A 24293-nucleotide genomic window follows, 5' to 3' on the forward strand; every position below is an offset into this window, starting at 1 on the left:
TTTGGGCCATACTAGTCACTTCATAACCTGCAAAACAGTACATATACAATATATACCATTCACCCATTCATTATCATGAATGGCCCACATAGCTGGTTAGTAAAACACATTATGCATCACGTAAACATTTGCAGCAATTAATCAAGGGCACCAATAATCTACCAATTATTCAGTCCTTATTAATTCTAATCAAGTTGTTTTAACCTTAAGGATTTGTAGACCTAATCAAGAGTTTATGACTAAAAAGCGCTCCCACTCAAACCAATAAATTCATATGCTTTACTAATTTTAAACATAAAATTGTATTTCTAGTCTAACCGGAAACATACAAATTTAATTAAAATTTAAAGCTCATATAAATTTATAATTGAATCCAAAAATTTAATTTAATTTCAGTCGCATTTAAATTAATTCATGATTTTAATTTTAGTAAAATAATTAGAATAAATTCCATTTATTATAATTATAATATTCAAAATTAAAATCCAAGAAATTAATTCAAATTATTAATTTTAAAATTAATTAAAATTACGTGAACTGAAATTTTCAAATTAAACATTCAAAACGATCTAATCGAAACGCAAACACCCTACGCGTTGCACGCCCATGGGCCGTACGCACACAGCCATTGCTGGCCATGTGCGCGCAGCCCATGCGCTCGTAGCATAGCTGCTGCTGTCCCAACGCAAGCCTCCGCACAGCGCCCCATCGCACGCGAGCTATCGCTCGCAGTGCGCGCGCGAGATCGCTCGCTGGGCGCGCTGGCTCGCTCGCTGGCGCGCGAGATCGCTCGCTGGCGCGCGAGATCGCTCGCTGGTGCGCGCGAGCCATCGCTCGCTGGCGCGCGAGATCGCTCGCTGCGCGCGCGCGAGCCATCGCTCGCTGGCGCGCGAGATCGCTCGCTGCGCGCGCGCGAGTGATGCTGTGCGCAGCGCTCGTGGCACGCGAGCTTGCGCTCGCTGCGCGCGAGGCTGCGCGCACTTGTGCGAGGCAGCGCGCGTTGTGGCGCAGCTCGCTTGCTGCCCACACGCGACTGCCTTGGCTCGCCCCTCGCCCATGCCCATACGTTCATTGCTCGTGGCACACGACACAAGGCAGGGCTGCTGCCTTGCGCTCGTGCACTACGCCCTTGCTCATTGCATTCGTGCCGCACGGGCGACGAGCTCCCTTGCTCGTCGTCGCATGCCCGCATTATACAACACCCCTTAAGGGTAACACGAAGCGTCCATTGCTTCGTGCGTGCAAGTTATTTGAACGAATCGCATAAAAATTTAAAATTTATATTTAAAATTAATGACAAATTAATAAATATTATTAATTTCATAATTTTAGGGCGAAAAATCGAAAATTTATTATCCAATTGATTTCCGATTGTTATGGATTCAAGTCTAGGTCATAAAAATTTAAAATTTATCGTAAATTTACAATTTTTATGGTGGTTTTTAATCATAGGTTTCTAATTAAATTACAATTAATTATGAAAATCAAATTAATTCTAAATTATTCTAATTTTCAACAAATTAATCATAATTACAAATTAGATTGCATAATTAACAAGACTAGGCATTCAAACTTGTTAAACATATGCAGTAGGTCAATCAAAAATTCAAGATTTATCAACAAGAATCGCAAATATTTAATTTAACATCTTAAATTTACGAAATTTTGCATTCGAAAAACTAAAACCTTCGAAAAGTCATAGTTAGGCTTCGAATTTGAGAATTCTGGGTTCGGCAGAAAAATACTATTTTTGTCAAAATTTTAGAATGCCTTTTACATGCGGAATTGACACAAAAATCACTCAATTCGGATGAGTAACGAAGAAACTGCCGAAAAACTGCGTACATATAATTAAATAAACGCAATTTGCAATTAATTAACAATTACGAAAATTAATCACCCCTTTTAATTCTTGCAAATTTGTAATATTTAACCATGTTCATGCAATTTAGATTATGAAAATAATAAGGGGCTCGTGATACCACTGTTAGGTTATGATACATATGACATTTACATAGATCATGCGGAAACAACCATTAACCCAGGAAACATATTATTTACACATAATCATATAGCATAATTAGATGCATACTCTTTGTTGCGTGCCCTCCCTAGCTGCGCCCGAACCGAACAAGAACAAGTCTTTTAGGACTCCAAGTGTCGTCCCTCCGTAGATAGTCCACAGCACGTCCGGATCCGCCTTAAGATTGACCAACTAGAATCGCCCTTAAGGTACTAGAAAATTCGGCACTTTTATGAGCAAGATGTGTTTTAATTTTCTCTCAAAAAACTCACTTTTGAATACTTTTAAACTTCTGTATAAATTATGACCCCTAGGCCTTTATTTATAGAGTTATGGAAAAGGAATCGTAATCCTAGTAGGATGCGAATTAATTGGAATTAGAATCCTACATGAATTCTATTTAATTAATTTATCCAATTAGGAATAGACATTTAATCATACACTGACTCTTGCAGATTCAGGAATCATGCATGAGCACAAACTCACACACACACGGCAGCCACAAGGGCTGCCCATGCGTGCGAGCAGCAGCCCGCGCAGCACGGCCCACGCAGCCGTGGCCTCTTGGCGCGCGCTGGGCCTGCCTTGCGGTAGGCCTGGCCGCTGCCTTGGCTGGGCTTTGTGGCGCGCATGCTTGCTGGGCGACGGCCTGGCTTCGTGCTGGGCCTTCGTCCGGCAGGCCTCGTCCGATGCTAATTCGTACGATACGCTTCTGATTAAATTTCCATTTCCGGAATCTATTTCCGATACGAACAATATTTAATATTTCCGATTCCGGAATTAATTTCCGTTTCGAACAAATATTTAATATTTCCGTTTTCGGAATTATTTTCCGATTCCGGCAATATTTCCGATTCTGACAATATTTCCGTTTCCGGCAATATTTCCGATTCTGGTAATATTTCCATTTCCAATAATATTTTCCGATACGTACCATGTTTCCGTTTCCGGCAACATCTACGACTTGGATAATATTCATATTTCCGATACGATCCATATTTCCGTTTCCGGCAATATCATCGTTTCCGGAGTATTCATTTCTTGCCTGTGACGATCTTAGCTCCCACTGAAACCAAGATCCGTCGGTTCCGAATATTCATAGATGGAGTATTTAATGCCATTAAATACTTGATCCGTTTACGTACTATTTGTGTGACCCTACGGGTTCAGTCAAGAGTAAGCTGTGGATTAATATCATTAATTCCACTTGAACTGAAGCGGCCTCTAGCTAGGCATTCAGCTCACTTGATCTCACTGAATTATTAACTTGTTAATTAATACTGAACCGCATTTATTAGACTTAACATAGAATGCATACTTGGACCAAGGGCATTATTTCCTTCAGAGGTATATATGAAATTTCCACCCGGTTATAGTACTCCTACTCCTGGGAAGGTATGCAGATTACGAAAGTCATTGTATGGCTTAAAACAGGCCCCGAGACAGTGGTTTGCAAAGTTGTCCAGTGCCTTGAGGGCGTTTGGTTTTCAACCATCATATGCTGATTACTCATTGTTTAGTTATGTCCAAGGAGGAATTTCTTTGCATGTTCTTGTTTATGTCGACGATCTGATTATTGCAGGCTCTTCTCATGATGCGATTGAGCGCTTTAAAACTTATTTGAGCACTTGTTTTTATATGAAAGATCTTGGCATATTAAAATATTTTTTGGACATCGAAGTTGCACGTAGCCCTGAAGGTATTTTTTTGTGTCAACGTAAGTACTCTCTGGATATTTTGACGGAGGTCGGAATGTTAGGTTGTAAGCCTATTGACACACCTATGGAGCAAAATCATCGCCTTGCACATGCGTCTGGTGACCCTTTTGAGCATCCCGACAAGTACCGTCGGTTAGTTGGTCGACTAGTATACTTATCCGTTACTCGTCCTGAGTTGAGTTATTCTGTACATGTTCTGGCCCAATTTTTGAGTTGTCCGCAAGTCCCGCATTGGGATGCAGCCCTTCGTGTCCTACGATACCTAAAGGGTACTCCAGGACAGGGAATCTTGTTACGTCCCATCTCAGACATGAGTTTGACAGCATTTTGTGATAGTGATTGGGCGGCTTGTCCGTTGACTCGACGGTCGTTAACAGGTTATGTGGTATTTTTAGGGCGATCTCCTGTGTCATGGAAAACAAAGAAACAACCTACTGTGTCTCGCTCGTCTGCAGAAGCCGAATATCGTTCTATGGCCGTAGCCACTTGTGAGTTAAAGTGGTTGAAGTCGTTGTTATCTTCCCTTGGTGTCATGCATTCCAAGCCTATGAGATTATTTTGTGACAGTCAGTCTGCTCTACATATTGCTAAGAATCCAGTGTTTCATGATCGTACTAAGCATATTGAGGTCGACTGCCATTTTGTTCGTGATGAAATATTAAAGGGTAATTTGTCTACATCGTATGTTCCTACGGGTAATCAGTTAGCAGACATTTTGACAAAAGCGCTTGGACGACAACAGTTTGGATTTCTTATGCGCAAGTTGGGCATACGTGAGTTTAACAATACCCGCATTATAATTTCTTATTGCTTTCCTTAATCGTTTTTCTTAATTCGGGTATGGATAATTGAGCATGGATGTCATAGGCTACCGTTCGTTCGTCCCATATTTACAGATTTTACACGATATATATTATACCTTTTGTTTCATAAGTGTTCCAAATTAATAATAAAGAACATAGATATTATTCTATAATTCCAGTTACAAATTAGATAGAAGTATATTTGTATTGAGTATCAGTTAGGTACATATACAAACTAAATTACAACCGAAAGTATTAGGCTAATGTTGCCTAAGCCCATGACACAAAGCACAACAAATTAGCCCAAAAACATTTATAACAAATACTCCAATATCCAGGTTCTTCGTTTCAGGGTACCTCGTTTTTCTCTTTATCATCATCACTCGGATCCTCTAGTGTTTTAATAAAACTCTACAAAATAGAGTTGTATCTAAACCATACATTTTAAAATCAATGGCTCGTATTAATGGGAATGGGAAATGAAGAGTTGGATATTGATGAGAAAAAATAAGGAAGATTTTGGTGACAAAATATATGAGCCATTGATTTTTCATTCAATGGTTGATATTGATCAAACTCTACCGTGTAGAGTTATTTTAGAACTCTAGAGGATCCAAAACCGCATCGTCATGAAAATGAGAGTATTACGAGTATGACAACGAAAATACGTACAAGACATTGTTAATTTGGCTAAATATAATTATATTGAACATCTTTAAACTATCAATGTATTTAACGAGTTTTCACCTTTGAAAAGAGATTAAAAAAAGTATAATGGGATGAATAGGAAAATCATCTTACATTTGAGTAACATATGGGGTATTATTGTATTAATTTACAACACAATATGATGGAGAGAAAAAGGAATATAAAATGGTACAGAAAGGGGGGACTAAAATGAAAATAAGTATTGAAAAGAAAGAAAACTTGTTGAATATAAGAATCGAACCACTGACTCAGGCTAAAAACTAATAAGGCTAGATGTACTATCCAGAAGCCAAACATCCCATACTAGATCAATTGATCTCCTTTGTATACCTCTTCTTATTTTTGAACTTCTATAAATTTGGGACTCCAAAAATTTTGGGCCCTGTTCTATTGAACTGCTTTGGCGCAAATTTTTGGCTATACCCGGGTACAGCCAAAGCTGGCTGTACCCCCATCCAAAACGATGTCGTTTTGTGTTGTTTAAAATGAACATTAATATACTGGTACAAAAATGAACATTTACTATTTCGGAAATGAACATTTATTTATTTATTTGGAATGAACATTGACTATTTTGGAAATGAACATTTATTTATTTATTTGGAAATAAACTACAAAAATGAACATTTACTATTTCGAAAAAGAACATTTATTTAGTTATTTGGAATGAACATTTACTATTTTGGAAATGAACATTTATTTATTTATTTGGAAATAAACAATATAGGCGCTTGTAAAAACATAAAAGACCAATGAAGTGAATAATTTCATTATGAACATTAACCATATATTTATTGTGAACAAACAAATAAACAAGAAAGAACAAATAATTCAACAAAAAAGAACAAACAATATAAAAAAGAACATAAAATTCCAGAAAAAAGAACAACCAATACAACAATTATGAACAATTTTATGATGAATTTTAAAGCCAACATGAAAAAACAAACAATACAACAAGAAAGAACAAATACTGGTACAAAAATGAACATTTACTATTTCGGAAATGAACATTTATTTATTTATTTGGAATGAACATTTACTATTTTGAAAATAAACATTTATTTATTTATTTGGAAATAAACTACAAAAATGAACATTTACTATTTCGGAAAAGAACATTTATTTAGTTATTTGGAATGAACATTTACTATTTTGGAAATGAACATTTATTTATTTATTTGGAAATAAACAATATAGGCGCTTGTAAAAACATAAAAGACCAATGAAGTGAACAATTTCATTATGAACATTAACCATATATTTATTGTGAACAAACAAATAAACAAGAAAGAACAAATAATTCAACAAAAAAGAACAAACAATATAAAAAAGAACATAAAATTCCAGAAAAAAGAACAACCAATACAACAATTATGAACAATTTTATGATGAATTTTAAAGCCAACATGAAAAAACAAACAATACAACAAGAAAGAACAAATACTGGTACAAAAATGAACATTTACTATTTCGGAAATGAACATTTATTTATTTATTTGGAATGAACATTTACTATTTTGGAAATGAAAATTTATTTATTTATTTGGAAATAAACTACAAAAATGAACATTTACTATTTCGGAAATGAACATTTATTTATTTATTTGGAATGAACATTTACTATTTTGGAAATGAACATTTATTTATTTATTGGGAAATAAACAATATAGGCGCTTGTAAAAACATAAAAGACCAATGAAGTGAACAATTTCATTATGAATTTTAAAGCCAACATGAAAGAACAAACAATACAACAAGAAAGAACAAACAATAAAGCAGATAATTATTATGAACAAAAAAATAAACAAAAAATAACAAAAAATTCAACAAAAAATAACAAACAATATAAAAAAGAACATAAAATTCCAGAAAAAAGAACAAACAATACAACAATTATGAACAATTTTATGATGAATTTTAAAGCCAACATGAAAGAACAAACAATACAACAATAAGTTTGATGAATGAATTTAAAAAACAACAAGAAAGAACAAACAGTACAACAAGAAAGAACAAACAATACAAAAAGAAATAATAAAAGATTAATGAAGAGTTTAATTATGAACATTAACCATATGATTATTATAAACAAACAAATAGACAACAAAGAACAAACAATATTAAAAAAAACATAAAGTTCTAGAAGAAAGAACAAAAAATACAACAATTATGAAAATTTGATGATGAATTTAAAAAACAGCATGAAAGAACAAACAGTACAACAAAAATGAACAAACAGTACAACAAGAAAGAATAAACAGTACAATAAGAATGAACAAACAGTACAATAAAAAAGAACAAACAGTCGACAAGAATGAACAAACAATATGAGCGCGTCATTTTTGGGGGGTACAGCCAGAGTTGGCTGTACTCGGGTATAGCAGTTAGCAATTGCTGCTTTGGTCATATCAGAACCATGTATGTTCGTGATCAGGCATTCAAGCTGCGTTATTGGTGTCCTCGTTGTCTATTTTTACTTGCCTAATCAGATTACTTTGAAAATGTGTTGAAACTTGAAACTCACTTGTATCCACTTGTGATATGTCTCACTTGTCTCTATTGTAGAAAAAGGAGAAAATACCAACTTACTACATGCTTAAGTTAGGTAGTACTCCCTCTGTCTCTTAATACTCCCACCGTTTTGACTGGACACGCTTGCCAATGCACAACTTTGACCACCAATATCTTTAACTATATATTATAAAATTTATAAAAATATTAATATTTTGAAAATATATATTAAGATGAACCCTACAATATATTATATAATAACATTTGTTTTCATATACTAGAAATAAAATAGGGTCAAAGTGAATTATGTAAATAGTGCAAAAAGTCAAAACAGTGCAAGTATTAAGGGACGGATGAAGTACTACGTATAAGTTAGAAGAGTAACTCCTATAATTACAAATTGGTTTTACCGTAGAATTTTATTTGGCCTTATAAATGAACCAAAATTTCCTTTTCAATCTCTTATTGGGTTTTCGGGTTCATTCCTCAATTGTAAAATATTACAAAATGAAAGTAAGGTGATGTATTGCAACATTTTACCATAGATAGAAGAATTAAGTTCAATTATATGAAGTACATATTTGTAAGCGTAGTAATCTTACAACTTCATGATTCTTATTAGAAGCATAAGGTCGTTAAGTTACCATACAATAGAAAGCCTGAACAATCTTGTAAGAGATTTAGGCTTAGGCATACACTTTATTAATGAATAATTAATTTAATAAATTTCCCATGACGATGACCTGGAAATTGTATTTGTGAATACCCTTAGTATCCTCTATTAGTATTGAATTACCTCTTGCAAACAACACCACGTCCATTCATACCACTAGCACAGTTCATGCTAGCAAGTTCCATGGTCTCTAATGAAGTTTCTTCTTGTGCACCAGCAAACCTCGAAGCCAAACAATCAGTGGCAAAAATGCTGCTAGTTGCATACTCTCTTTCTCCTCCCATAACCGGCATCGATACTCTCATGTTCACTCGGCTCACGTAATCATCCCTGTAAGTTTTCCCTAATACACCATCAACCTTTCCGGTTAATGAGTAAAACTTAAACCCTAGGTCGAGATGAGCAAACCGATCCTCATCGGTTACGCCATAGTTGTGTACCCTGGAATCTTCGTCAGTAATAGGTACTACTTTAGCCGTGATCTTGAGTTTGCCTTGGATTTCAACAACAATGTTGTTGGTTTCACTAGTCCTTGTTATGGTGACTTCTGGCTTGGAGATGGACGACCATTGAGAGCCTATTGTTTCGTCCAGGAATATGGGCTCTCCATCAAAAGCCAAGGAGAGACGGTCGTTGGCGTCATCCCATGTGGATGTCTTCTTGGCTCCAAAGAAGAGACGATGGTTGTTGAAGATGATTCCAATGGACTCAACCCAAGTAAAATCACGACCCATGTTTTGGTTTCTTTTTCCTATCAAGTGTGCGTTGATGTGGAGGTTGGGGTCGGTCACTAGGCAAAATTCCTTATCCTTCTTGCCATGGAAGTAGAAGGTGATACCATCTCCTCCGATGAAGCGAGGGTCTTGACACACTGCTCCTGGATAGTCACAATCTAACATGGACAATAAATGTAGAGTTAATGACCGTGTTTAATTTATTTGAACATTAATTAATAAAATACAATCGCTATAAAGGACATAACATTTTTACAAAATTTAAACATTGAACAGAAGTAGCTAGCATGCATAATTTCCTAGTATATGTAATGGAAATATATATATATATATATATATATATATATATATATATATATATATATATATATATATATATATATATATATATTCATAAAAGTAATATAAAACTTACTGCAAACGGGTTTGCAAGTGTTGCAATCAACTTGACATGAAGTAGGACAGTTAGCTGGGCATACATGCTCTTGATTATAACATTGTCCGTAGTTCTTGTTCCTGCATCTAGCCCTATTTCTAGAGCCAACATTAGAGTTAGGAGGAGAAGAAGGTGTGGCGGGAGTAGTGGGAGTAGAGGTAGAAGGTGGTGGCGATGATGGCGGTGTTGGGGTAGAAGGAGAAGGTGTTGGTGGTTTAGGAGTGGGTGATGAGGGAGGTGGGGTTGATGGCTTAGGGGATGGTGTTGACGATGGTGGGTAATAGTGTGATGTTGATGAATTATGAGACGATGATCCCGGGCCTCCTGCAGATGATGATGAGGAACCAGAGGAGGCTGATGATGCTGCAGCGGCGGCGGCGGCGGCAGCAACAGCTGCTGCTGCAGATGCTGATGATGAAGCAGATGATGTGGCAGATGATGCTGCGGATGATGATGCAGAGGATGCTGCTGATGATGCAGCAGAGGATGCCGCTGATGATGCAGCAGAGGATGCCGCTGATGATGAGGAGGAGGACGAAGATGGTGAATGATGTTCACTAGAAGAAGTAGAAGAACAAATAGGCTTACAAGAAGCACATTCAACCTCACAACTATCAGGACAAAATTTAGGACAAACATGTTCTAAGTTGTAGCACATCTTGTACTCTTTTTTCTTACATGAGGCTCTTGCAGGATTTTTAGCAATTCCTGGAGGAGTACTTGCTGCCTCAACCACGATGGCCAACAACAAAATTATGCACCCAAGATAAAACATCTTGGGTTGAGCCATTTTCCGTTGCAAAAACTCGCTACTCCTTAGGAAACTAAGTATTATTGTTGTAGTGTGTATGCTTGATGAGAAGATTGGATGAGTGATTTTCAGGAATAAACATACAAGTGCTTTTATAGATGTTTTGGCAATTGAATTATGATTAGTATAATCCTAAGATGTCGGGTCAAACGTTAATTATTTAATTACTTGAAGCACCTTTGATTGTTAAGCTAGTCATAGTTTTGCCTTCTCCATTTTACAAATTGGAATCACTTTTATTTGAAGGAAGAAAAGGGCCATTTCTTTAGGTTGACATATATAGCAAAAGCTGACATTTTGAGAATAATAATTACTCAACTGGATTGATGATTATGTAACAATGAAGTTGATTATCATATAATTACGGGTATCAAGACAATCAACTACATATAAAATATGTTAAGAGTGAATGGGGTGATACTTTGTGTTGCAAAAAGCAACGATTATACAGTCTTGAACTCCTTAGCTGGCCTTGGTTATGGCTACCAGTGGTTTCATAAAATGTAATTACCAAAATGAAAATCCAATAACCAATGTAAAAAGCTACACTTACTACTTGCCAAAAAAAACTCTTACTAGCTTTTGAGTTTTGGCGGAAAAGTGGGCTTTTAGCCAAGAAAAAAGCCATTGACTAAACATGTATTATTTGGCCAATAAAAAAAAAAGCAAGCAAAATGCCAGTTACCAAACAACCCCTTTGTTTGACAATTCTAAAGTAATAGAAATAGAGTTAAAACAATAAAGTAGCTGGAATTGAAAAGATAGTAGGTGAAACTGATATTCTAATGTTCATTAGGAGTCTAGGAGGTTATTTTACTTTCAAATTAAGGCATTGTTATCTTCAACTTAGACCTTATTTTCAGATCTTATAAGTTCAGATAAGTTCCAATAAGTTCTAATGAGGTCTTATAAGTTCCAACAATGTCCTATAAGTTCCAATAAGGTCCTATAATTTCTAATAAGGTCGTATAAGTTCCAATATGGTCTTAAACATAATGTGTAATATTTAGATTATTTGCGTTGTCATATTAAATAAATCATATTAATATTATTATATTAAAATAGTTTGAGATTATTTACTAATTGACGATAATAATTATCAATGTTACATAAATATGAATTAATATGTTATTATTAATTACTATCAATATCCTAACACTTATAAAGCCTTGAACTTCTATTACTATTCATCCAATAGTGCAATTACCTACATATCCCTAATTTCCTTCTTTGTTTTTCTTTTGTCTTATTCTTATCAACAGTGTAATGTCTATTTCACCATTCTTTTTGTCTTTGTTTTTCTATGAGATGTCCCCATCCATTTTCAACCTAAGCACGTTGTTAATGTTTCATGTGTAATACTACAATAACAATTTCGGAGAGCTTAAAATTGCACGTGGAATGTTAAAATATCAATGAAACCTCTTGTAAACGTATACATAATCACATATTATCAATTACGAGCAAATAGAGCTTTAACTTTATTTTCCTAGAGTTCGCCATAAATTTGTAAATGTTCTTTTACGAAACAATTTTTTATACCCTTGGGGATCGTGCGCGCTAGCGCACGGTCCAATAACTAGTTATTATAAGGGAAAGCTTAATAAACACTTTTAAAATTACGTATTCATTGGTGACAAATAAGTCCAGGGGCACGATACCCTTCAAAGGACATTATTAGAAAGTACGAACTACTAATTAAAAAATAAAGTAAGCAACTAAATTATATTTACAACTAATTACTCTTATATTATTTGAGTCTTTTCTATTAACACAATTCTGTTAAGGTCAAAGAGTATAACAACTAACGTAACCATAATATTTTATTCAAGAGAAATATTTACTATATATTTTGACTTTTTGTTATTTTTATAACATGGAGATCAACATTTTGGTAAGAAAAACAAAATAACTGGGATAAAAAAAAAACAAAAGATACAAAGAAATTAAAAGCTATCCCACAAAAAATAAAGCTGTCCTTGTTAGGCTAATGCCTTATTAATATAATATTTCTTCGTTGTGTGCGTAAAAAAAAAATACAAGCAAGGCTTGGAACTCAGGTTGAATGTGAATGTACATACAAAGGCAACCACTACGCCAAAATACTCTAACATTTACTTAAGTGCGGTGTTTAATATATGTACAACTATGTTGGTGGATCAGTCAACTATAATTGGCCCCTTCAGGCCTTGGGCCCTAGGCGGTCGCACTCCTCGTCTATGTCCAGGACCGGGTCTGTCAAAGAGTTGTTTTCCGTCCGTGATAAAGTTACATTACAAAGTATAAAGATGCTTGTTAAAGCGTTAGTTACAAATATTTTTTTACAAATAGGTCGAACTCGTACTTGGATTTTATAAATTTTGTATACTTATCAAAGAGTAATAATTTATATTATTAAATAACATAAAAACATAATTATTAATATAATACCTAAATAATAATTGCTTTATTAATATATACAATCAACTATTATCAATATTCGAATGGTTACAAGTTTAGTAATAATCTAATAAACTTTAAATAAAGTCTAATAAGATTTAATAAGGTATTATAAGGTTTATATAAGGCCTTATAAGTCAAATAAAGTCATATAAGTTCCTGTTAGAGTTATGGTATATCTAAGGTTCTAGTATGTTTAGGAAACTAGAGTTGTGTTAGTTTAGGAATCTAATAGAGTCCTAAACCTAATAGAGTTATGTTATAGTTTCCTACATAAACCAATGATGTAACCAAGTTATAATTAAGCCTTTCAGCCATATTATCACCCATCAATATTATTCTCTATAGTTTAACATGGTATCGGAGCTATCCATAATTTTAACTCATACCCACCGGCCGGAGACTATTTGCGGAAGCGTAGAATCAATCCAAAATTATGGATAGCTCCGATACCATGATAAATTATAGATAATAATATTGATGGGTGATAATATGACTGAAAGGCTTAATTATAACTTGGTTACATCATTGGTTTATATAGGAAACTATAACATAACTCTATTAGGTTTAGGACTCTATTGGATTCCTAAACTAACACAACTCTAGTTTCCTAAACATACTAGAACCCTAGATATAGCATAACTCTAGTGTATGCCCGTGCTAATGCACGAGATTTCTATAAAATTAGACATCTAGTAAAAACTAGTATGATACCCGTGCGATGCACGACTTACGAAATTCAATTATCAAACTTGCAATAATCTTGAACAATTAGGAGTTATTAACTAACTCGTCGCAATGTAAAATTATAGTATTTTAATTTATAATATGTACCCTATACGACAAATAAAATTTAATAACAAAGAAGATATATATTTTTTTAGACGGTACAATAATACAACACATCTACTATTCCGTATCACTAAGATTTACTTACACATATGTATATACTTCGTATATAGTAATCGATGATTTCATCTACATACAGTGGATATATAATCAAATTAGAAAGAAATCATACCCATAATACATTATGCATTAAATATTTTAAATTAAAAAGAAAGTGGAGATGCTATACCAATTAATCAATTATACCACTTGATATACCAACGACTACTTAATCAATTATAATAATATCTAAAAAAAAAAAAAAAAATGGAGCATGCAAAACTAATTAATAAAAGCTGCCAAAAAAATTTACTAATCAATTATAATACTAATATCTAAACAAAGAAGTTCCTGTAAAAAAAATAAAAAAATAAATAAAAAAAAGTGAAAGTGGTAATACCATTTGCTACCGAGGAAGTCTTGGCCTCAAGTGGCTTGTGTCCATATGGACACAAGTGAGTACCAATACAGAATTTTGAGTACCAATACAGAATATGTTAGTACCAATAGAGAATATTGAATACCAATAACACAAAATGACTTGTATTGGTGGTACTTCTTAGCGATTTTGCGTTTTGGTACTGATATATTATGTGTTGGTACTCAAGATAATTGTATTTGGGTCACTTGTGTAGTTGCGTTCATATGGACACAAGTCATTATAGGTTTAGAAATCCTCCTTGCTACCACCGCCCACCGATACTTCATCTTCCTCCGCCCCTTATCCTTCTGCATTTTGTATTCAATCTACAACTGTGATTTCATTGCTTAATTTATCTACAACCATGATTCATCATTTTAATTTCAATATCCATATCATCCGAGCTTCACAAAACAACCGATGTTCAGCTTAGACCCAAATCAATGCCAAAATAGGAGAGAGAAAGTAGCTCAAATCAACGACAATGGCAGAAATAGTTACGTCGTATTTCATATTTAAGATATGTGCACGCAAACATGACGATCGGTGTTCCAGGCTTCACACAAAACAGTTCAAGCCCAATTTGATTGAAGACCAGTGAAGTAATTTTTTATAAAATCAATTATTTAATACGAATTAGTTGGTTAGTTTCAATATGTTAATTGTTAATTGAAATTGTTGTTTATCTTAATTTTCCAAGATTTGCATTTCATCTTCTTGTTGCTCTCCATTCTTCCATTCCCAATTAAAAAAAAAAAAAAATTAGCAAAAATATTCATCTTCCTCTTCATCTTCTTCAGTGCATATGGATCTTTGAATTTTGAATAAATTACTGGGGTAACGTAATCAGAACAATCGGCGGGTGCAGATGCATCCAAACTACTTTTCTGGTATATTATTCGTTTCTTTAGTAATCTTTCTTTATATAAATTCTAATGTTTTAACGGCCCATTTTTCTGAAATTTGTTGTAAATTGTTTAAGTCATGTTAATTATTTTTAACCAATTTCCAAACAATTATTTATTCGCATGATGGATTTGCCAAATTAAAATTCAATGACGTGAATTTTGTGTGAATTTTGGGTTTATACGGTCCAACTAACTGCATATTCCATGTATTTTACTTTTTTGAAATACCTATATTGTTAATTATGATTATGGTCTTATTTTTTGAAACACCTCAAACTTTGTTTATTTTTGCAATACCGAAGTATATGTGTAAACTTTTATGTACTCTGTAGTACCTATTCATGTGTATCAGTTTGTATGTATCCTAAAAAATAATAGGCAGCAATTTAGTGAACATGGTAGCTGGAGCATCAGATTTCCCATGATCATGTTATCTTGAAATGCATAATTTAATACTTCAAACATGTTCCTGGAAAGTAAATTATATGAATACCATGTAATGATGATAAATAAAGGAGTTTTCTTTATCATCGTACCAAATGCATTCTTGTTAAATTATTCACGATGTGGTTAATTATTCTTCATTCTCATCATAATGATATGGTTGCTATTTTTTTTTCCTCTCATTCTCATCATACATGTGGTTGATTACCGCCCTCTTTTTTTTCATCCCATATACTCATGCGTATATGTTTGAGTATGACTCAACACATGGACTTATTAGGGGAACTATTAAAGTTGTGGATGATTCAACTCTTGAAATCAATGGACAATTGGTTAAAGTTGCAAACAAAAGGTAATAGCCTGGCATTCACCCTGGTGTCATATCATTGGTTGGGATAACTTGCTGTTATATAATACGGAGTATGTAGTATAAAACATGATCACTTATAAATTAATAAATTAATGTCTGACAGATAGTCGAACGTACAGTACATAGTGAAAAATGACATTCAAAGTAAATTAAGTAGAAAGCTTCACTGTAAACAAATTCAAGCATTCTTTAACTAACCATTAAAACATTAATACGTGCCATAATATAAATATTAATTAGACTACTGTCATAATAAATCTAATATTTTAACCAAAATTATTCTAGATTGAAAACACCATAACCCTTAGAGGTCTTAAACCACACGTTTTATCGTATACTCTATTACTTAAGAAAAAAAATAGACCAGCCTCATTTCCGTTGCTTATTTCTTTTCCATCTTGATCACAACCTACTTTCTATTCATAGATCTTTGTGCCGAACTTGTTTCACTATCGTTCCCATCACTTGTAGGTTCCTCAAGAGGTCATTTTTTTGGGTGTGATAGTGCCCTCAATAAAATCTTCATTATCGCATATAGCAGATGTAGGGTCCTACGTACAATTAGTAAACCTATTACTTGATAATATAAAGTTACTTTATATATTAAGTATAATATAAATCAAATTGTGAAACTTTAGGGATTTATATATAACCTTCTCTTTCTCGGATAAAGTCTTATTCGAATTATTAGTAGATTCGACCTACGCATCAATATCCTGTCAAAGGGATAAAAATAAACATAAATTTTTCATCTGACAGTTTATTCTTATTAAGAATTAAATAGTGAGAAAACTTGATCAATACTTACTTGTGCCACCCTATTCACATCTAAGAATTTTTTGATCAATTTTTCATCATCACTTACACAAACCATAAAAAGACAAAATCGACAACGATAAGAAAACAATCAAAATTAGAATTTTTGAGTTATTTACCTTCTCATCCACCAAAATAAATTCATGAGTGCCGATTACAGTATGGTCCTTGAAATCCGGTTGTTCCCAAAACCTAACAATACTCACCTTCAACCTCCATGATTCTTTGAGGGGAATGATGTCTTTTATCATAGTGAATGCTATAATATTTAGTGTTAGTACTGATAATAGTTGTGTAGAAACTGATAATTTAACCCGGAAATGTGAGTCATTTATATAGGGCTATGATAATGTAGCATATTCTGTATATTATTATCATGGAATGTATTTTTTTGCTTGAAGGTGAATTATCAGTAAATATATGTTATAATAATCATCTAATATTTCATACATATGTTGCAGAAGTTGCAAAGATGTCGTATAAATTTCATCTCCAGAATATTCTTTGCTGACAAAATTTTGAAGAGCCGAGGATTTTACTAAAGAATTCACAGCATTATACCTAGTGTGATATATTTCCAGCCTTGTTAATATTCTGTTTTAGGTTGTTTCCATTATTATAGCCTAAAATATAGAATAATAGGGTTGTAAAATAGAATATTAGCCTTTATTTTAATATGCCTATTATTCTAACGTTTGACTACGATGTGAATGTAATATTTTGCTTATTTTTTGTTTCCATTGTTTTAGGGTTTAGGGTTGTATATTTTTGCTCATGTGTTTTGTATGGGCTGCATCCGTTAATTACTTATGGGTTCTATATTTTTATTAAACAATATGATATCTATATGGGCCCTTTATGAGTTAAATTTTTGGTAAAAAAATACACACCTCGTGGGATATATTCGGCCCCCTATATTTTTGGAACTTTAGCATAAATTGCGTTATATTACTTGGCTGTGAAATATTGCTTAGTTTTTTTTTTTTTTTTTTTTTTAAGTTTAATCTATATAATATAAAAAGAGAGCCAATCAATGAGTGACATTTGTCATCACCACATTGATTTCCTCTCTTTTAGTATATTATATAGATGGATGGTAGATAATAGATATCATTTTAAACGATGTTAGACAATAAAAACGTTGGTAGATGTTTAAGGGAAAATATCATTTAGATGTAGCTTGGTGTTTTTTTTTTCAATTTTATTTTGTCATAGCTAACTTGAAATAATCTTATGGGTATTGTATGATTGTATTGGTGTGCTAGACCATTTTCACAAAAGTCATATTTCTATGTATCCGTGCTAATGCACGGCCGCACGGGATATATATAAAAGAATAAAGTTGATAAAGCAACATAAAAAATCACAATGTTTACTTATAGACATCAAATTGGACATGATCTAAATATCACATTCGGACTTGTAGTATATTTAGTACCCGTAATATAGAACTAATCAGTAAAGTAATATTCAATAAAAATCACGATGGTCAACAAATCAATGTAATAAAAATGACTGAATGTCTAAATCTACCGACGTCTTGTTGGAAATAATAATAAGTAAAAAGTTTCATCTCGTCTTATTTCTCCATTATCTGCATATATGGTTTAAGAAAATGACTTAATTAGACACTAAGTTAAATATTACTTCGAAATGTATGTGTCTAACTGTGCATAAAATATAATGATTACTACATTTTTGTGATAAAAAAAACTATCAAATTCAACCGTGTATTGTAAACGTACATGTTTGATACAAAGTCTTTATACTTAACCAGAGACCAAGCTGGTAATTAATTTCAACATCATGTTTAAATAGTAATAGAAATTGTAGCATTATGGATATCCTCATTGGAATTTGTTAGGCTGGATAACCTCCGTAGTGTGTTTGTTGATATTTTTTTCAATGTTCCTACAACAAAATTGTTATTGGATCTCAAAGGGCAATTTTAACAATCAAGGGAAGTCATGGGAAGAGTCAATTACCTTTTCATCTATAAGGCCTATTTTTTTTATTTTGTTTTGTAATATGTATTATCTGAATCATTATAAACTGAGGTTAAACAACTACCCATCTCTTGTAGGTGGGTGTTTTGTAATATGTATTATGGTCAAAGACCTAGTGTTTTTAGGTAATTACTTTGCATAATGTAGCATTTAAAATGATGTACTCCCTTCGTCTCTTTTTGTTCTTTACGTTTGGTATTTTTCACGCGTTTTAACGATTAATTAATCTGCATCGAGATTCCTCAATTTTTTTTATTTAAACAAGATAAATTACGTTTATTTATAATGTTTTCACTTTTATCAAAATTCTGATATTGGAAAATGGGAAAAATTTAATGACCTAATGAATTTAATTGGTTAAAATAATAATTGGACACAAATTTTGATAGAATACTAAGTCATTTATGTGATAATATAAAAGGAAATGTAAAGAACATTTTGAAATACCCATAAAGGAAAAGGTAAAAAACAAAAAGAGACGGAGGGAGTAGCATTTAAAAGATTAAATCATAGAGAATTAAAAAATTGTCATTAATATTGAGTGATTCATTAGGAAATTAGGCTGCGTTCTATTCACCTGATTTTCACTTATTTTTTCTGAACTTATCTTATCTGAACTTAACTGAACTTATCTGAACTTATCTGAACTTATTAAAACTTATCAAAACTTATTTTAGTTATAAGTTGTACTTGATCAACCCATATTTTTCATGAACTTATCTTATCTGAACTTATCTGAACTTAACTGAACTTATCTGAACTTATTTTTCCTGAAATAAGTGAAAATAAGGTGAACAGAATAGATTAATATAAATACTATAATTAAGCAATTTTTTTTAGTAATGTAGTTATGTTAAGTTTTGAATGAAAGATTTAATAGCATAAATAATGTGTTTTTAGTGAATTTTATGATATTTATTAGGGAAATCTAACGGTTGAAATTCTATCAGGCGAGATCAATGGTCCATAATGTCTAATGCATGAGATGGCTTGGATGACATTTTGCTCAATCCTCATTCTTCACCGTTTTTCTTTAATAATATAGATGGCCTATTCGATGTTTTGATTATTTTTCTTGGTAGTAAAATCAATTAATTAAAAGAAGTAATTAAGTATCTAAAAATGAATTCAAAATCAACTAATGCATAACAAATTCAATCAAGTAAAGGTTTTTTTCCGTCAAAATTGCGATAGTTGAGTAGATTTTGCGTAGATACATCTCAATATCTCTGCAATTTAGAAGATGGATCATGGTGAACATACCTTTAGAACACTAGTATATAATTGAAAGAACATCTTGTTACGAGAAAAGAACACTAGTATTATTTTTATAACAAAAAAGTGAAATATTATATCGCATGTTCTTTTGTCGTAGTGTCATATTCTTTTGCTTATACACATATGTTCTTTTGGTGCACCATGCTCTATGTACACTACGGTCCATAGTCCACAAATTGCAATATCTCACAGCTCACAAATATCACTAAATTACATAGCTTTTTATTTTTTGGGTGAATAAGAGGGGCAAGGCACAACTAAAATACAAAATCAAACCCATCAAAATAAGGCCTTTCTGTAACAATGACTAATGGTAATTAACTTCTCGCCCTTACGTCTAAAGGCGTGTTCGGCGGTAATGTTCGAGCGGGTAGCTTTTTGACCTATTCAAAAAGCTACTTGTAAAATTTGCAAATGTTTGGTGTGATAGCTGATAAAATAGTGGTTAACGGTAGAGGTAACGGTTGAGTAGCTTTTGTCAAACGTTAAAAATAGTAGCGTTTGAAGGTAACGAATAGCGTTTGATAAAATTATACTACTTCCGTCTCTTTTTGTTCTTTACGTTTGGTATTTTACACGTGTTTTAATGACTAATTAGTGTGCATTGAGATTACGTTTATTTATAATATTTTCACTTTTATCAAAATTCTGATATTGGAACAAGCAGAAAAATTTAATGTACCAATGAAAAAATGTGATAAATTAAAGGCAAATTTGTTAAAAAGAACCTTTTATAACCCAAATTTTGCGAGAAAGGACCTTATATAATTTTTTTTGTGAAATAACACCTTAATGTAAATTTTTTTTGCAAGAAAGGACCTTATATAATTTTTTTTTTGTGAAATCACACATTAATGTAAATTTTTTTTGCGAAAAACAACCAAAAAAGTAAATTTCCGGCATTGATTGGGCTTTTCCGGCCATTGACTTGCACGTGAGAAACACGTGTGGCTTTATTTTGATAATCACACCCAATTTTCCTCCAAAATTCTAAGTTTTAAAACCTAAAGTTGAAAAAAAAACCCGAAATAAAATCAAGTTTGAAAATTCAAGAGTCGGAAAAATCAGTGTCTTTAGCCAACGTAAGCCACACGTGCTGCTCACGTGCAAGTTAATGGCCGGAAAAGCTCAGTCTATGCCGAAAACTTTCCTTAGGTCCTTTCTCGCAAAAAAAATACTTTAAGGTGTGTTTTCGCCAAAAAAATTATATAAGGTCATTTCTCGCAAAATTTGAGTTATAAAAGGTCCTTTTTGACAAATTTGCCTAAATTAAATGAACAAATGAATTTAATTGGTTAAATAATCATTGGACACAAAACTTGATAGAATATTAAAGCATTTATGTGATAATTAAAAGGAAATGTAAAGTACATTTTGTGACACCAAAAAGGAAAACGTAAAGAATAAAAAGAGACGGAGTGAGTAATAAAATTTTAAACAATATATATAGCTTTTATTCTATTTTACAATCACAACTGCTACTTTTACCAAACACTCATAATAGTAACCCGCTATTTGGACAGCTAACTGTTACCCGCAACTATTGATCTTTACCCGCTACTCCAACAACGTAACTACCCGCTACGGCGCTACTCAACCACTATAACTACCTGCTAACGCTAATTTTGTCGAACAGAACCTAAGCTTTGCCCTTCTAATAATATGAACTTACGGGCAGTGCAGTGGTATTTTGTTGCCCAAATTCTTATATGAGACTGTCTTCACTATCAACTGATGGTGAGACCAGTTCACACTTGTGAATTTAGGTATGTTACTTCTATAGTTTAGACATGTTACTTTTTTTCATAATTTTAGAGGAGGTACTTTTTTTAGTTTAGGTATGTTACTTCTATATTTTATACATGTTACTTTTTCTATACGGAGTAGTTTTAGGGGAGATACCTTCTTAGTTTAGGTATGTTAGTTCTATAGTTTAGACATGTTACTTTTTTTTTAAAAATAATTTTAGAGAAGCACTTTTTTTAGTTTAGGTATGTTACTTCTATAGTTTATACATGTTACTTTTTTTTTATACGGAGTAGTTTTAGGGGAGATACCTTCTTAGTTTAGGTATGTTACTTCTATAGTTTAGACATGTTACTTTTTTTTTTTTTTATAATTTTAGAGGAGGTATTTTTTTTTTAGTTTAGGTATGTTACTTCTATAGTTTAGACATGTTAATTTTTTTTATAATTTTAGATGAGGTACTTTTTTAGTTTAGGTATGTTATTTCTATAGTTTAGACATGTTACTTTTTTTTATACGAAATAGTTTTAGGGGAGGTACATTTTTAATTTAGGTATGTTACTCTTTTTTTTTTTTTTTATTATTATTTTTTTTTTTTAGAGGAGGTACTTTTTTAGTTTAGGTATGTTACTTCTATAGTTTAGATCTGTTACTTTTTTTATAGTTTTAGGGGAGGTACGCTATTGGTTTCGCGCTCGTCACACCATCAATTTGATGGTGTGACTGGTCTCACAGGAGACGCGCTGATTTTGTTGACTAGCAATTAGGGGTGTCAAATCGGATCAACGGATCGGGTTTGGGTCGGACTCATCGGATTCGGGTTGAAACAGATTGGATTGGAACAGATTAATTTGGCTAACGGGTCGGATCGGATTGAAAACTTAACGGATCGGATCGGGTCGGATTTTTTATGCATGGGTTCATATCTGATCGGATTGTAAACGGGTCGGATTGTAGCCGGGTTGAGTCAGATCGGATTGGAACATGACGGATTGTTAAAGGGTTTAGCCGGACTATAATGGGTTCGGATTCATATCGGATCGGATTAATCGGGTAACGGACTAACACAGGTCGGATTGAAACGGATTTAGCCTGGTCGGGTCCATTTGGTTCCAAATTATATAATTATAATAACGATGACTTAATTAGGACACGAAAACGATAACTAACTTTTAAAAGATAAGAATTTAAGATCAATAATATAAGTTATTGAGTATATAGTATAAAACTTAGTTTAATACTACATCCGCTCCTGAAAGTTCTTTACGCCTTAAATCTACATCAATTACAAGTTTCATTTGAGCAGAGTATATAAAGGGAGAATGAAGTACAAGTACATCGTATAACTAATAGTCATACGCTTAATTGGTAGTGAGACATAATTAATGTTCTCTTAAGGGTTGTGAACGGTTTGGGTTAAACGGGTTCGTATCGAAATTGGTTCGGATTAAACGGGTCATGGGTTGAAACGGTTCGGATTAAACGGATTTTCCTCGGGTTGGAACGGATTCGGGTTCAATCGGATCGGATCATAAACGGGTTTCGGATCGCTTCGGTTCGGATTAAACAGATTCTGATTGTGACGGATCGGTCTGTTATCGGATTTGGATCTTAATCGGATCAATATTAACGGGTTAGGTCGAATTCGGGTTGAATATAATCTGACCGGATCGGATTTCGGATCTTAGCTCGCGGGTTCTAAACGGTTGGGATTCTAAACGGTCGGACAAATCCATCGGGTTCACTGGGTCAGATATAGAATTGACACCCCTGCTAGCAATCGTACTACTACCTTAGAGTCCTTCGATAATTGGACTTTCTTGTATTCCCCTTGCCAAGCCATCCGTAATCCTCGTAGTACAACTACCACAATTCAGCGCATAAGCCACGAGAAACTCCCCTGACTGGCCACGAATCAATCCCCCTCCTCCACCAATAGAAGGTCTTACCGTCTTACGTTATTTTGTAGCCCTATGATGATGCTCCTCCCGTTTTTCATACTTGTATCGTTTTGACTTTATCACTATTCATATATCCTAAGTTTAGTTTGAAATTGTTATCAGTATATAATAATAAAATGGTACTATGTAAAGTGTTGTTGGATTAGTTACCATACATATTTTGATAATATCAACTTTTTATAAATTTTACAAATAGAAAAATAGCGATATTTAATGATTAAATGATTTATTGGCAAACGTGCTGATCCAAGTGATGCAAGTAAAAAAAAAAAACAGAGGGAGTGCAATCCCGCCTTATCGAAGAATAAATTTCACTATAATCCATCAACTCAATTATTGTCCAAAAAAAAACCTATATATACATGAACACTCACGTATACGTTACCCTAAAATTCAGAGGTACTCCGTACTACGTAATACACAATACTCACAGCGGTTGACCTGTTCGCTTGAAACAAATCATAATTTCCACAAATAATACTCACAAATCACGACATATAACCATCGAACAAAACCTTGAAATTAAACAAGTATGTTATATACTACCCCGTTTCATAAAGTTCATTTACTATATACACAGATCCAATGTAATATTT

General features: G+C 33.1%; 1 protein-coding gene across 1 annotated transcript; it reads right to left on the reverse strand.

Moving 5' to 3' along the window:
• Positions 1-8290: 8290 nt before the first annotated feature.
• LOC130470641 (uncharacterized) lies at positions 8291-10480 on the reverse strand. The gene is made up of 2 exons (XM_056841146.1): positions 9589-10480; positions 8291-9331 (listed from the first exon to the last, which is right to left on the reverse strand). The coding sequence occupies exons 1-2, from the start codon at positions 10397-10399 to the stop codon at positions 8559-8561; spliced, it is 1584 nt and encodes a 527-aa protein (XP_056697124.1). The 5' UTR covers positions 10400-10480; the 3' UTR covers positions 8291-8558.
• Between the last annotated feature and the right edge of the window lie 13813 nt (positions 10481-24293).

This window comes from Spinacia oleracea, chromosome 3 (genome assembly GCF_020520425.1).
Source record: "Spinacia oleracea cultivar Varoflay chromosome 3, BTI_SOV_V1, whole genome shotgun sequence".
Lineage (NCBI taxonomy): Eukaryota > Viridiplantae > Streptophyta > Magnoliopsida > Caryophyllales > Amaranthaceae > Spinacia > Spinacia oleracea.

Bases quoted from the DNA above. Each gene is read 5' to 3' on its own strand.
- LOC130470641 (XM_056841146.1), bottom strand. From the start codon at position 10,399: ATGGCTCAACCCAAGATGTTTTATCTTGGGTGCATAATTTTGTTGTTG. The intron at 9,332-9,588 runs GTAAGTTTTATA...TGTCCATGTTAG, and splicing joins CACTTGCAAACCCGTTTGCA to ATTGTGACTATCCAGGAGCA.